Here is a 15,114-nt window from a genome sequence, read left to right as displayed (position 1 = left end):
TCGGCAAACTGTGGCTCGCGAGCCACAAGCGGCTCGTTGGCCCCTTGAGTGTGGCTCTTCCACAAAATACCGACTTCTGAGCATGGGCCACGAAGTTTCAATCACACTGTACATGTGTGCCCGCATGTGGTATTTTGTGGAAGAGCCACACTCAAGGGGCCAAAGAGCCACATGTGGCTTGCGAGCTGCAGTTTGCCGACCACTGACTATGGCACTGAGGAGAGTTAACATGCAGGGACCTTTCTCAGTTACACCTCCAAGGGTGGTGTTCAGTACAATAAAATGAGGGTAGACTCCCCAGGTTTCATTCTTTTTAGGACGAGGTCAGCCCTTGGTTGACTCTGAGCTTCCTAGTCTTCTGCACGCCCTTGCTTAACACGATTCTCTCTTTCACTGTGCTTTCAGCCCTGACTCTCACCCAAAACACCTAACTGCCTCTAGCTGATCAGGGTCCTTATCATAGCAGCCTTCCCTGGCCCACCTTCCCACAAGCACCAAAAATTAAACATGACAGTATGGCCTTTGAACTCAGGAAAACCAGCCCCATTATTTCCTAGTTCACATAACACTTGCCACAACCTATGGAAACAATAACTATTGGTGTTAATTACATGAAGAAACTGAGGCCCTGGGTGCCCCGGTTAGAAAGCTGAAAGGCAGTACAACCATGATTCAAGCCCAGGCAGTCTGCAGCCAACCCCGCACACTGGACACTACATTGTTCTCCATGCACACTGGTCAGAAAGGTAATTGCAATAATGGATGCCAGGGATCCAGCACATTGCTTGACATAGCATAAGCCCTCAATAACTTAGCATTATCATTGCTATTTACTTATTATTGCATTGTTCTTTACTGCTATTATTATCAAAGTCCATTTTCCTCTTAGGCGCAAGGAGACAAATTGGGAATCCAGTGGTGACGACAGTGGTGTGCCGCCTGACCCACTCTGCACCAGACATTCCCTCCCAGGGTTGGAAGTATGGACACCTGATGACTCTCAGTGAGCCTCTCACTGAGCATGTGCAAACACAGCTGGTGGCAGCCACCTCACCAAGTCCCACCCCTTCCCCAGGGTAGCCCACATCTTATAGCTGGTCCATGTGCAGGATGAAGGCCCAGTCTTTTAGTTCAAGGCGGGGCATCTCTGAAGGCCCTTCCCAGTCACACAGCTCCCATGGGATCAGCTGCCACAACCACATTGCACCCATCCTCTGCCCTGCCCATGCCACATCCCTCACCTCTCAAAGCAGATGCTATTCCTGGGAGCTGCCAACAAACCTCCTGCACACAAGTCTCTACCTCAGTCTACTTCCCCAGGGGACACTGCCTACAATGTCCACCCCCCAAAACAAACAAACAACTGCAAAGCTACTCAGGGAACCTTGTGTTGAGATCCTTGTTACCCTGGGGACAATTATACCTAAGTCCAGGGCATGGCTTTCCAGGAAGTGGGTAAATAATACACTGAATTTAAACCCTCATTAAACATTTATTTGTAAAATCTATAAATCTGTGGTCACTATAACCTGTTGACTGATTTCCAAGTAGAATTTGAGGTTTTAGTTATTAAAGAGATCGAAAACAACACTCGAGGATGGCAGAAGGATTTGGATTTGTTTCCTGTTCTTCAAGATGTTCATTTTCATGTTTAATTGCAAAGCACATTTTCTAGAATTTCCTGGAGTTCCATCTCCTCTTTTCAGTACTCATTTCCCCAAGGAATAGCCATTTAATAGGCCACCTGGTCGCCAGCTCTTCCTTCTCTCATTTGCCCTTCATCCCACTGCAAGAATGACCTTCCTAAAGGCCAGTCCTGAGCATGCCTGGCCCTGCGAAGAACCCTTCAAGGGTGTACCGCACTAGCTGCAAAATCTTCAGCCTGGCATTGAAAACCTCTAAGTTACCACTTTAATCTTCTTTCCAGCCTTATGGGCGTCTCTTCTCCTATACGCACAGAACTTGAACTTCATGACAGCTTGAACTATTAACAATTTTCTAACATGCCCCATGTTCTCACACTTTTGAGGCTCTCCCACTGCTCCTTCCTCTGCCTGAAATGCTCACCATGACATCACATGAGAAGGCCCACAAGTACACCCAGAAGTTCTGCCTGTTGCAATCGAACCCATCTTTTAAGTTTCTTCTCAGATGCCACCTCCTCCATGAAGTCCTTATGGATGCTGCCTCCCCTTATCACTCTATCTCAGGTTGTACCTCTCTCTTGGCCCTTCGCCATCCTTTGATCAGACATGTGTCCATTTGTCTCGACTCTTCTTTGTCCTACTGTATCCATTAGCTTTTGCTGCACAATGGACCATCCCAAAACTCAGTGGCCCACAACAACAGTTATTTAATTTGCTCAAACATCTAGGAACCAGCTGGGCATTGGCTTGTCTAGGTTGGGCTCCATGGGAGGTCCACTCCAAGCTCTGATTGGGTGGAGCTTGGCTCCTCACGGAGATGTGGGCTTAGGCATGCGCCATGTGTTCATTATGGAGTCTGGGGTGAACTGACACAGCTACCATGGGATGCCAAAGGTGACAGAGGCACACCCAACCGGACAGGCATTTTAAAAGCTTCTGCCTGGGTCACATCTGCTAAACTTAAAGAAAGTAAGTCACATGCATGATCTGACAGTCAAGGGGTTGAGAAAGTAACCGCTGCATATGTAGTCAAAAAGCACCGGGAGTTAAATGACAAGTCTAAATTACTTAAGAAAGAGTTAAGAATTGGAACAACAACACACACCTCTTGTCTTACATCCCTTTGTATGTATACTCTGTTCACAGAGAAGAGACTCAAAGCCATCTCTGAAATGGAATTCCTCAGTAAGCACATCTAAATAAGCATTGATAAAATCAATAACCTCATTCATGCTACAGTGTTAATAAAAACTAGAGGTATTGTTTTCATAATGACTAACATCTATACAACATTTTAAAAATATTTTAATAGTGTCTTACAGCTTTCAAAGCACATTTTAATATATTATCTCATTTTGCCTGGATTGTATGCATTTTCAAAAGATTCCTGGAGATAGCAATATATTCTTCCACTACAATGTCATCACTGATTTTAACTATGGATTTCAAATATTGCAGAGAAAGGAGAAGGTTTTGGTAAAGGGTTCCAGTCTGTGCCACTCAAAGCATAATACTTGGTACCCTACTGATTTGCCCCCCTGGTTTAAACACCTGCCTAACCACCTGCTCTAGTTTCTGAAACTCAGTGGACAAAGGAATTTCTGGGAGAATGTTAGAATGGAAAGTCCTGATGCCCAGGTCTAGAGATTCAGATAAAGAATTTGCATGTTTAACAAACTCAGCTCAACCACTGCAGGTTCTCCCTTGACCATCATCTGAGAAACAAAATTCTCCCCCATCAGAGGAGAGAACAGGATTTCCTCTCCTGCCACCACCCAATGATGGAGAGCAACACCCAGGCTACAAGAGTATTGTGGACTCTTGGGATGAAAGCATTGGATCAAACTTCCAAGACCTGCTGGTAAGTCCTTCAATTCTGCAAATAAATACATAGGAAGCCGGAGGCACCCCAATGCCTGGCCGGTATTCCAGTGGCAGAAGTAGAACTAGCAGCCAGAATCCCTGCCTCCTCCTCAATCTCTCAAGGTCACAGACTTTTTTCTAAGCAAAAGGAACCACTATATTTCACCAGTGGATTGGGGGAAAATAAATAATCAATGCTTTTTTGTTATTGTTTTTACATTGTTTCTTTTTACATTCATTGGTACATGGTTGGTTTGTTTTTTCAGTTGACATTCAATGTTACATCATATTAGTTCCAATTGGGTCACAGATTTTTCTCTACTTAATTTATTGAATTTATATCAGCTTTGGAAAAATCCTAACAAATCTCACATTTAAAAAAAGAAGAAGAATAAAAAGAAAAGAAAAGGAAAGGGAAGGGAAGGGAAGGGAAGGGAAGGGAAGGGAAGGGAAGGGAAGGAAAAAAAGAAAAGAGAAGAGAAGAGAAGAGGAGAGAAGAAAAGAAAAGAAAAGAAAAGAAAAGAAAAGAAAAGAAAAGAAAAGAAAAGAAAAGAAAAGAAAAGAAAAGAGAGAAAGGAGGTATAGTTCCCCAATTAGGTAATTCATGCTCCACAAAACTAGAGTCATAAAACCCAGCTCCCTTTGTTCTATTTCACTGTCACTTCCTTCAATGACACTTGTTAAACAGGGGGACAATGAGGCTAAAAAATGTATGAAGCAGGACCTTGGACCTCTCATTCCCAGCTGCAGCGGGACAAGTGCACGGCTATCCCAATATAAACCCCCCAGTGCTTTTGTTCTGGCTCCTTGGCAATTATTGCTTACTTTGGTGCCTTTAACAAATCAGACTGGTTCAGAGGTTTGACCTTTTCAAAGCTTTAGTCTCCACAAATTCATTCAAAATGCTGAATGGGCAGAGCAGAAATCCCCTAGGGGCGCTCTTTCTCAGCCTCCATTGTGCACGGTTCTACCCAAATTACTTGACGGCTTCTCCTCCACTCTGTTAGGAAAAAGGTTGAAGAATGTCTGACTATGACAGGGCTAGCCAGCCCAGCGGGGAGATGTGAAGGGGCGGAGCGTGCCACTAATCCATCATCCAGGCTGCCTTTACATACAGCAGATGAGTAGGGTGACTAAAGGGGAAGAATGTGTCCTGATTTGGAGGGCTTTACGGAGAATCACCATGGATTCTGGAATCAGAATATTGTCCCATAATTGGTGGTAGCAAATGCCAGTTGCTAGATTCAAATATACATAAAACATCTATGCAAGAGGAAAACTGTTATTTTTGAAAAGCAATATGGAACAGCTGAAAAATCTAGCTTCCTAAAAGAATTTCCTGTTGTAGGCATCCATTGAGAAAAAAACAAACAACAACAAAAACCAGAGTGTGATTAACTGATCCTCAGTACCATTTACCACCAAACAAATAAAAGGGTCCATTTCTTCTAACCCAATCACCATAGCCTTATATCCTCTCTTACACCTGGTTCCCTGAATTAGCACTTAAATTGCCAAAATCATGTCCATGTGAATATGGCATGATTTTGACAAATGAAGGTAAGCCCCGTGGATAGAGAAGAAGGTACCTCTAACACAATAGGCTTAGGGAGTTTGATAAAGACTTGAACCATTCAAGCACTGTCTACACTGGTGTTGGACATTTCAGGGTGGTGTAATCATTGAGGAAAGATAAACGGAAAACTGTAATACCAGTAGAAACTGAGGAAAAACAACAACAGTCTAGATCAATGATTTTGTAAACATTTTTGTTTCTTTCTTTCATAAATGGCCTTCTATCTTCAAAAGTGATGTTCTACAGAAGCCTAATATATAAATCTAATTAAGAAGCTTAGTATTTCTGGCTGAAGCAAAAATGGGAGGGCCAAGGACCTGGTCACTAAGCACCCATAGGCTTCTCCTTGTATCAGACGGTCGCTGGGACAATTTATCAGAACCCCAACCCCACCCTGCCCCCAGAGCTCCCAAGAGCACTGATGGAGAAATCTCTAGACCAGATCATCAACTTTAAGGGTTCTTCCCACTCTAACTTTTTCATAATTCTTTAGTATAAGTGAGAGTAGAATATTCTGCCACCTTCAAAATGATCTTTATGACACAGAGAGAATATGATTTAGGGTTGGTATAAGTAAAACAAAGAAGGCATAAAATGGGGACATAATATAATTATAATTTAGTGAGAAATGACTTATGTCTACAAAAATTAGAAGAGAGCAAGGAAGAATAAAAGGTGTTGTGTTAAAATGATTAAGTCTTTAGTTTAATAAAATCCTTTAATGTTGTATCAATTAAAATATAAACAAAAATGTGTCATTTTTAAAAACATATATTAGGTGTATACTTGTTGAAAAATCTAAAGTTTTTCATTGGAGAATGGAACTTGGGATCAGGATGCTTTAAAAGATTTGTATCTGTGCCCTGGCCGGTGTTATTCCATGGTTAGAGCATGGGCCCTCTCACCAAAGGGTCTCGGGTTTGATTCCTGGTCAAGGGCATGTACTTGGACTGCAGATTCCATCCCCAGCCGGGTCAGGGCAAGTGTGGAAGGCAACCAATCGATGTGTGTCTCTCACACCAATGTGTCTCCCTCTCTGTGTGTCCCTCACTCTCTCCCTTCTTCCACTTTCTCTAAATCAAATTCAATGGAAAAAAAAAAGATTTGCATCTGTGATGAGAAAAATCAGTACCTTATCTATTGACGGGAAGTTGCACATAAATGAACTTGAACATGTCAAGGAAAGTGCCAAATGTCAATAAATCATGAAACATGACCATCATGTCATTTCCTTGCACAAAGGAAAATACCCTCTGTTACTTAGAGAGACAAGTCTAAACCACTTTCACAGAAGTGGTTTAGAGACAAGTCTAAACCACTTTCACAATCTAAATCTAGTTTGTGTCCCTACTTTCATTCCCCCATTTCTCAATGCAAATGCTATTTTTCTAGCATGATGGTTCTCAGTGGCAGGGGGTGGAGGCTATTCTGCCCCTCACAGAACATTTGGCAATATCTGGAGACATATGCACAACTTAGGGGGTGCTGTGGGAATGTATGGAACAGAGACCAGGGATCCAGCTAAAGCTCATACCATGCACAGGATAATGATCCAGCCAAAATAATGTCAAAAATGCTGAAGCTGAGAATCCCATTCTAGCAGACCTATTCACTTCTCTCCAAACATACCATGACTTTGGGCTTTTTTCTAATTATTCCCCTTCCCAGGATTACCTGTCTCCCTTTCTTACTCACCAATTCAATCCACTCTTAAAGATTCTCCAATTCTCCTGTGATGGGCTTACCAGGCTAACTCGAACCCTCCATCCCCTGAGAAATCATAGAACATCCCCTAATATTCTTTTGGTGTTTTTCAGTTCTGGCCGTGGTCCTTCAGTAATCATGGATTTGTCTCAACATTTGCGTCACATCTGTTAAAGCACACGTGATCGATACAACACAATATTTAGTTCATGGTCTTATGAATTGTATTTATTTTTACCAACATCAAGCCAGAAATAATTTTCTCTAAAATAGTTTTAATAAATATAATACTAAGACATATGCTGATAGCTGGAAAGACACATCAGAAATACAAACACTGACCATTTGGCAAAGGAATTTGATTGTGGAGGGGAAAAATATTCAGACCTACTAAACCTGCTTCAGTGAGATGCAAAGAGCTATTTGCCACCAAATTCAGGAGGATGGTCATCTTGTCCAATGATCCTCTCATTTGTAAGTTGTCTCATTATTAATTTTATGTCTAATATCTATTAAGTGCTTACTATGTGCCAGGCTGAGAAGACTGACATTCAGCCAGGAGGCAATGGCATGGAATACCAGTTGGTGTCCTTTCTGATTGGTGGTGGGGCATCAGGCACAGAGATAAAAACAATTGCCCAAGGTCACACAGCTATAAAGGGGAGAGCTCTCCTCCTATTTAGGTCCCTAAACCCCACTAGTCACATCACACTCTTCAATCACTTGAAGTTTATAAAAAATGTTTTCTTTATAAGGTAAAGAATCTTAGGGTGCTAACTATGTACTCATATAGGCAAACTACAGCTACACCTCATGGCTACCCAGTTCAGTAATACCAGGCTGAAGAAGGATGCTTTGTGCAAAATATTTTTATTTAATATAGCACCAAACATGGAAATTCCTAGAAATAATATTAGTTGAAACTGCATAGGGATTATATGAAGAAAACTATACAACTTCACCAAGGAACACACAGGAGAGGAAGGAAAGGAAAGACAAACCATATAGTCAAAAATGAAACTGGGTATTGAAAAAGATTCCATTTTCTCCAAATGAATGTGTAGCTTTGCTATAATTCTGATCAATAGTTGCTTTATTGGGTGGGGGAATTGGGAGATTTGGGAACATGACAAAGTGATTCCAAATTCATCTGGATGAATGGATAGGTATGAAAAGCCAAGAATATTTTGACAAGGAAGCTGGTTATTTATTTTTGTTTTATTTTATTATGGTTTACAGGAAGGAGATTTGCCCAGCTGGACACTATGTTGTGTTATAAACAATAATTAAACACAGTGCGGTCCAGCTCAGCACAGAGGACCAACCAATCCATTAGAATAGAAGCTGAAAAATGCCACCTACATCAAGAGTACCCAACTAATGACCAGTTTCCTCTATGGGAAACCATCAAATGAAACAATTAAAAATATGGGAACATAATTAAGCGGGGACATGTTCACTGGATTTCATTTTACTAGAAATAGTAAATAGAAATCCCACAAATTCTAAAAATATCCATCAATATGGACAATATTATTAAAATAATTAAATGATGATATAATCACAATGAAATAATGGTGTGAGGTTTTCTGAAGCATAATGTAGGAGAAAGCACAGTATTTTTATGCCTGATATGATTGACTAATATATATGTAATATATAAATAGTATGCATAGTATAGCTATATAGTTAATCAAGCAGCATTATAAATCAGAAAACTTCCAATAATATTTACATGATTATAGGTTGAGGGTACTATCTGAACTTCAAGTAACAGAAAAATTGTAATGAGAAAAGTAAAAAGATTTCATCAATTTTTTTAAACTAAAAAGTATGTTAAAAATCATAAGATAATTAAAATCCAAAGAACAAACTGGGTACAATATTGAAAAAAATTAGAGACCTTATGAAGAACGCATAATAAAAAAGGAGCAAGAACAGATGGTCACATAAAAGAAATACAATGGCTAATAAATATATGAAAACATGTCTAAACTCACTGATCTGATAAGAAATGCAAATTAAAACAAGGGAGATCCACTTTTGCATAAGAAATTAGATTACTTTTTAAATTGAATTGATATGAGATGTAGTGAAATGGTATTTTAATAGTTGAAGTGGAAACTGGTATAAACTTTCTGGAGAACAATTTAGCATGACAATACTTATAGACATATTGTTTTGGTAGTCTACCCTCAAAAGTTATAATAATCAGACCTTGACCAAATAATTACTTAAGGTTTTCATAACAACATTCCAATGGTTTTTGTAATAGTAAAGTTTTAGAAGCAAGATCAATGTTAAATGATGACAGTTATTCAATTACTGTATATCCACCAATTAGAATACAATGCAAGTAACTGCAATTTCTAAATTATGTTTAGAAAGTATAGAGAATGGCATAAAATATGTTCAAGTTTAGCCCTGCTGGTGTGGTTCAGTGCATCAACCTATGAACCAGGAGGTCACAGTTCAATTCTCAGTCAGGCCTTATGCCTGGGTTGCAGGCTCAGTCCTCAGTGTGGGGTGTGCAGGAGGCAGCCGATCAATGATTCTCTCTCATCACTGATGTTCATATCTATCTCTCCCTCTCTTCCTCTCTGAAATCAATAAAATATGTTCAAGTTTATTTTTTAAGACTACAAAATTTAGTAGTCTGGGCTGTGATAAAAATTTAAATATGTTTACAAAATCATTATATTATGATGGGAGGAAAGTATTGAAAGATATATTTAAATTTTTAAGTGATGTTTTCTGGGCAGCAAAATTATAGATCATTATTTTCTTTTTCTGCATTTTCTTAAATGTTTAAAACTAGTTTATAAATCTCATCCACTATGAGAACAATTAAATTTGCTTCCCTCGGAAAGTTTATCATCAATGAGAGTCAACTGTCTCTGAGCTGCGTAGATCGATCTCGTGTTCTTCACATAACCACCCACATAGAAAAAGCATTTAAAAAGCATATGTCTCTGATTCTGGAGACACTCACAAAAAATCAGGGAAAAGGAAGAATGGGATCGTGTTTCCATTTTCATCTAGGAATTTCTGTTGCATGAATTAGGTGAGTGGATCTTTGAATCCATGTTTAATACACACCAATCTTTTCAGATTTCCCAAGGCAGAGTCAAATATGGCCCCTTCTTTTCATAGTAAAGAAGTCATTAAGTACATAGCTTACATGTATACATATATACCTCCTGATTTCTCCTCTCTCATAGAACTGACATGTGCTAAGCATAATTATCACATGAGTCTAGCACATCTCGCTGGCATCCAAGGAGAAGGTGAGCATTCTGCCTTCCTCAGTGCACTGGAAGACTTACCGTGTGTAAATTCTGAGTATTGCCTTTTACTCTTAGTATTAAGACAGCTCTTCCAAGACCAAAATGCAACCAGACGTAACGGCATGAGCAGCCCCCACCAGCAAAAGAGAAACCGCTTTCTGCTTGCAGAGCTTTCACATCTCCCCTCTTGACCTTGCATGTATTATTTTGAATGTAATGTATTTTTAAATTGCTTCACCATTTTAAAAATGCAAGGGAGAGCTGAATTAAATATTATTTGTGGCATACCCTGGTTTGCAAAGGACCTTTAAATCGGATCCCTTATATCAGGTCGATGCCTAAATCCTATTACCCGAGATTGCAAACGACTGTGTTTGCAAAATTGTAGATGCACATTTAGAGACAGCTTCAAAATTTCAGCCCATAATGTTAACTTTGTTTGAAAAGGCCTTGATTTTCCAGGAAGCAATCTCCAGCCATTCTGCCTATTCCTTAACTCTGTCTCTGTTGTGGATAATGCATTAATAGCCTAAGGATGACTTGGCACGTGGCTCTTCAGGAGCCTTAGTCTTAGGTCTAAATGAGTTCTGGCTGAATAGATGGAGCCCCTTTTTTTCAGCAAAACCTACAATGTATTTAAGAGCAGGTGATATCTATAGAGTTTAAATTGAGGTAAAGGTACAAGAGGGTTCACTCCAACCACTTTATCTCAAGGTAATCATTCCCCATTTACAGCTCTGTATCTCTGCCCTATGTCCTCTACACCCACAGCTGCTACCAGACTGAGATGGCTAACTCTAGGATCAAGACACAAGGAATGTTTGTGTTTTAAGGGAAATTAGCACTTCTCTATATGGTTATGTACACACACATATATACAAAGACACACACACACTCAGAATTAGCAGTATTCTCAGAAAATGCCATCCTGCCATCAAAATGTAGAGTACAAATAGAACATAACAGAATACAGTAGAATAAGATCAGACAATGACAGTACATTAAATTAGCTTCATTCAGACAGAGGATAAGGCTCTGAGATCTGTTACTCAACCATTAAAGCCCATAGAACCTGAGCATCAAAATGTCAAGAAACTCAGGACATCATGGTATTTCCCTACTGAAAAGGTAGACCCAAACAATTAGCAAAGGTCAACATCTGGGAGTTGATACCAGTAGAGAAAAATGGGGGAAGTGATCCATGACAGAAGCAGTTACCTTATGTTCAAAAATAAACAAGCAAAAAATAATGATCAGGGTGAGTTGTATTGGTTATCTATTTCTGTGTGATAAATTACCATCAAACCTAGCAGCTCCAGACAACAAATATTTATGATCTCACTGTTTGTATGGGTCAGGAATCTGGGCATGACCCAATTGGGTGTCTCTGCCTCAAGGTCTCTCATAAGACTTGGGTCAATGTGTTTGCCAGGGCTGCTGTCTCATCTGAAGGCCTGATTGCAGAGGATCTACTGCCAAGCTTGCTCACATGATTGTCAGCAGGACTCGGTTGTTCCTAAATGGAACTAAGCTTTGAGCTGAGACCCTCAGTGCTTCACTTACTATTGGCTAGAGACCTTCCTCAGTTACTTGCCACATGGGCCTCTCCATAGGGCAACTCAAAACATGACAGTTTGCTTTGACCAAACAAGCAAAAAAGGATACCACTGTCTGAAGTGACATCTCATCACCTACACCCCATGCTATTCACTAGAAGCAAGTCACTAAATTTAGCCTAAACTTTAAGGGACAGGATGACACAATGGCATGGCTTCCAGAAGCCAGAGATCATTAGGAGCCATGTTGGAGGCTACCTACCACAAGCAGGAAGTAAATATCACTATAAGTAGACTGATACTTACAACTTTGTTAATATATTTAATGATAGGCATTAAAATACTCAAAATGTATATATTTTAATGTAATTATTCCCCTTCTAGTGGTGGTTACACCAAAAGTATTAAACCCTATTACCAATTGTCCCTCCTTGATGCTTTAAGGGATATTCACCTAAGGGGTAATACATTGATTTGCTGAAAGTCAGAGATGGGGAGGTAAAGAGGGAAGAGACTATAGTACAGAGGGGCTCTGGAAGGAATGACCCGTGGACAATAAACCTATGTGACCAAGAGCCCATGGAAAGAGAAGGGAAAAAATAAGAAATAACTAACATGATGATTGGGATTTTAGAGAAACAGATACAGAGCAATGAGTTTTAGGAAGACTTGCTGTGTTGTGTGATAGAATGCTTCTTTGCAACTCCCTTCTAGACATCTAAAAGAATAATCACAGCAATTACACATCAGAAACAAAGAAGCGATAATTACAGAAATTGAGTCTTCAGCTACCACTTGGCTAGCCAGCACAGGCACTAACTTTTATATTTCCCCATGGGACATATATGAAAGTGGCACAGAGTGGAGGAGAGATGAAACAGAATTATCAGGACCTAGAGATTTATTCCTTCTGCTACACAAAGGAAGGGGGAGGGTGGCAGCAGCTGGAGGAGTCTCTTCTTGCTCTTTGCAAAGATAGGAAAGCATAGCCCCTCCTCTACTCAATTTCCTTCAGAAACAATGACAAGCCTTATCCAGCTTGTTGTACTTTCCTTCTCCAGCAACGTGACTTCCTAGTTAGCTGACTGCCTTACTATTTCAAGAGTTCATTCGTGCCCTAGTTGGTTTGGCTCAGTGGATAGAGCGCCGGCTCTTGGACTGAAGAGTCCCGGGTTCCATTCCGGTCAAGGGCACATACCTTGAATGCAGGTTCCATCCTGGCCCTGGTCAGAGTACATGCAGGAGGCAACCAATCAATGTGTCTCTCACATCAATGTTTCTCTCTGTCTCTCCCTTTCCCTTCTACTCTCTCTAAAAATCAATGGAAAAATATCCTTGGGTGAAGATTAACAAAAAAACACACAAATAAACAAAAAGAGTTTGTTCATGGGGATGTGAGTGACAGCACACTGACACTGAGACACTGTCCAGATTGAGCAGAAGGCTATGGTTCTACAGCTGGAATATTAGAGAAACAAGTATTCCCTGTTTCTGCCTTCGTCTATTGAGAAATCTTAATTGTTTCAATACAGACCAAATAATAATTGTAACAATAGTTACAGACCAAATACTAGTTGGTCTGAAAGGACAAAATAACTAGGGATAGTCAGGGCATTGAATCAAGAGCTATAATCCAGTTTCCTTTGCTCTCCCAGAACTCTGACCTGTGTGTATAAAACACAGTTGGTGTTCACAGGATGCTTCGGAAATTATTTTTTAATTCAGAGCATAGTTTTGTGGGTATAGACAGCATCAGATGAGGCCATTCTTTCCAAAGACATTGGTGTAGGTGTTTATATGTACAAGGTACTCATGACCACCACCTCCCTGCCACACAGACAACACACCCACCCCTCTCTTGTGCAGGCCATAAGTGGCCATATCCTGACTTTTTAAGGGAATTATACTAAGGTATTCAAAAGAGACATGGAGTAGGTACCACTTTCAAACAGTGTGAATTTTGTTTTACTTTTATATTAAGCATATAATTAAGCATATCATATGTTTTAGTGCATGTTTCCTAATCTCTATTTCTTTGACTTTCACCTCCACTGAAATAAAAGCAAGATACAAGTAAAAAGCATTTCACTTTAGAGCAAGGACTAGGAAGAGGCAAAATTATACCAAACCAAGTTTACCTTGTCACAACCAAGGCAAAAATAGTATGGATGTATAAAGCAACACTGATCAATAGAGACACTTTCTGATTAGGGGCAGGGCTCATGTTCCATGTGGAACATGCATTCACGCCTATAAAAGCTTTTTGCAAAATGCGCTCCCCAGAAGTTGTTCTGAAGGATTTATCTGGTGTGACATGAGATAAAGGTTCCGTAGTGAAATAAGCATAGAAATAAACAACTTCAAGTTCGGCAGGCTTCTTCACTGGGGGCTTCCCAATACCCAAACCTGAATCCTGAGTCTTTAGAGGGTAGAGTTGGATCATCAGTACTTAAAGTTATTCTAACATAGAAAGACTGAGGAAAAGAGAAGCATTTTGTGTAGTGTTCTACAGAATACATTTCAAGAAATACTGCCTTTTAGAATAGGTACATAAAATATTTCTTTTTTTTTTCAAAAAAAAGGGAGATTGGTACATAGCTAAGAGCATCTGGCCATGACCTTCTCATGGAGCTCTCTAGCCAGTGCTTCTCCAACTTAAAGTGCACATTAAATCACCTGGGAAGATGTTATATGCTCCTGATCAGTAAGTGTTGTCTGAGATTCTGAGTGTCTAACAACTTCCCAGGTGATGCTGAGCTGCTGGTCCATGAAACACACTTTGAATATCAAAGGGCTAGAACACATGTGCCTTCAAATAATGGATGTGTCCAGGAATTGTTCAGAGTGCTATGCTGTCTGACAATCCTTTACGCAAGAGGGTGAGTCCACGGATGGGGCTTACCAGTAAAACCTGTTGGGGGTGATGCGTTCATGCATGAGTTGCCAGCGTCTCCCAAAGTCCATGGAACTGTAGAGCTGCAAAACAATGAAGTGAGGAGAGCATGAGCATCAAGGCACACTTTCCATATGAATACCTGGAGCATGAGCATCAAGGCACACTTTCCATATGAATACCTGGGTCTTCCCCCTGGAGAAGAACATTCCAACACCCCAGAGAGCCTAGCACACCCTAGCAGTCATAAATAAATAAATTTTATTTATCCAGATAAAATTATGTGAATATGACTGTGCTATGCTTATCATCATGCCTCCTGGCACAAGTAGGTGCTTAATATATATCCAATCAACTGATGCTTGTGAGCTGAGTATAAATCCATGTCTGATGCCATCCATCATTCTCTCTTTTAGGGGGTAAAACCTTTAGTAAAATTATATCTTCCCTTTTCCTCAAAGTCCATGAAAGTCTTCAGCTATGTCTAAAATAATTCAGCCACATTTCTTTCAATTGGACAACTCCTATGTGTAAGGCACTCTGGTGAATATCAAGATAAATAAGAGGTAGGCTCTGTGCTCAAAGAGAA

The 15,114-nt window shown here is 40.1% G+C and overlaps 1 protein-coding gene across 1 annotated transcript in view; it reads right to left on the bottom strand.

Annotated features, from left to right (window-relative positions):
* SORCS3 (sortilin related VPS10 domain containing receptor 3) overlaps positions 1–15,114 on the bottom strand; it is a 506,985-nt gene that overhangs the window by 161,916 nt on the left and 329,955 nt on the right. The window contains exon 5 of the mRNA XM_006095936.3: positions 14,535–14,608. Coding sequence (XP_006095998.1) covers positions 14,535–14,608 — 74 coding nt within the window. The remainder of the gene's footprint in view (positions 1–14,534; positions 14,609–15,114) is intronic.

Source organism: Myotis lucifugus, unplaced genomic scaffold, assembly GCF_000147115.1.
Source record: "Myotis lucifugus unplaced genomic scaffold, Myoluc2.0 scaffold_162, whole genome shotgun sequence".
Lineage (NCBI taxonomy): Eukaryota > Metazoa > Chordata > Mammalia > Chiroptera > Vespertilionidae > Myotis > Myotis lucifugus.
This window is presented reverse-complemented; position numbering and strand designations above follow the sequence as displayed.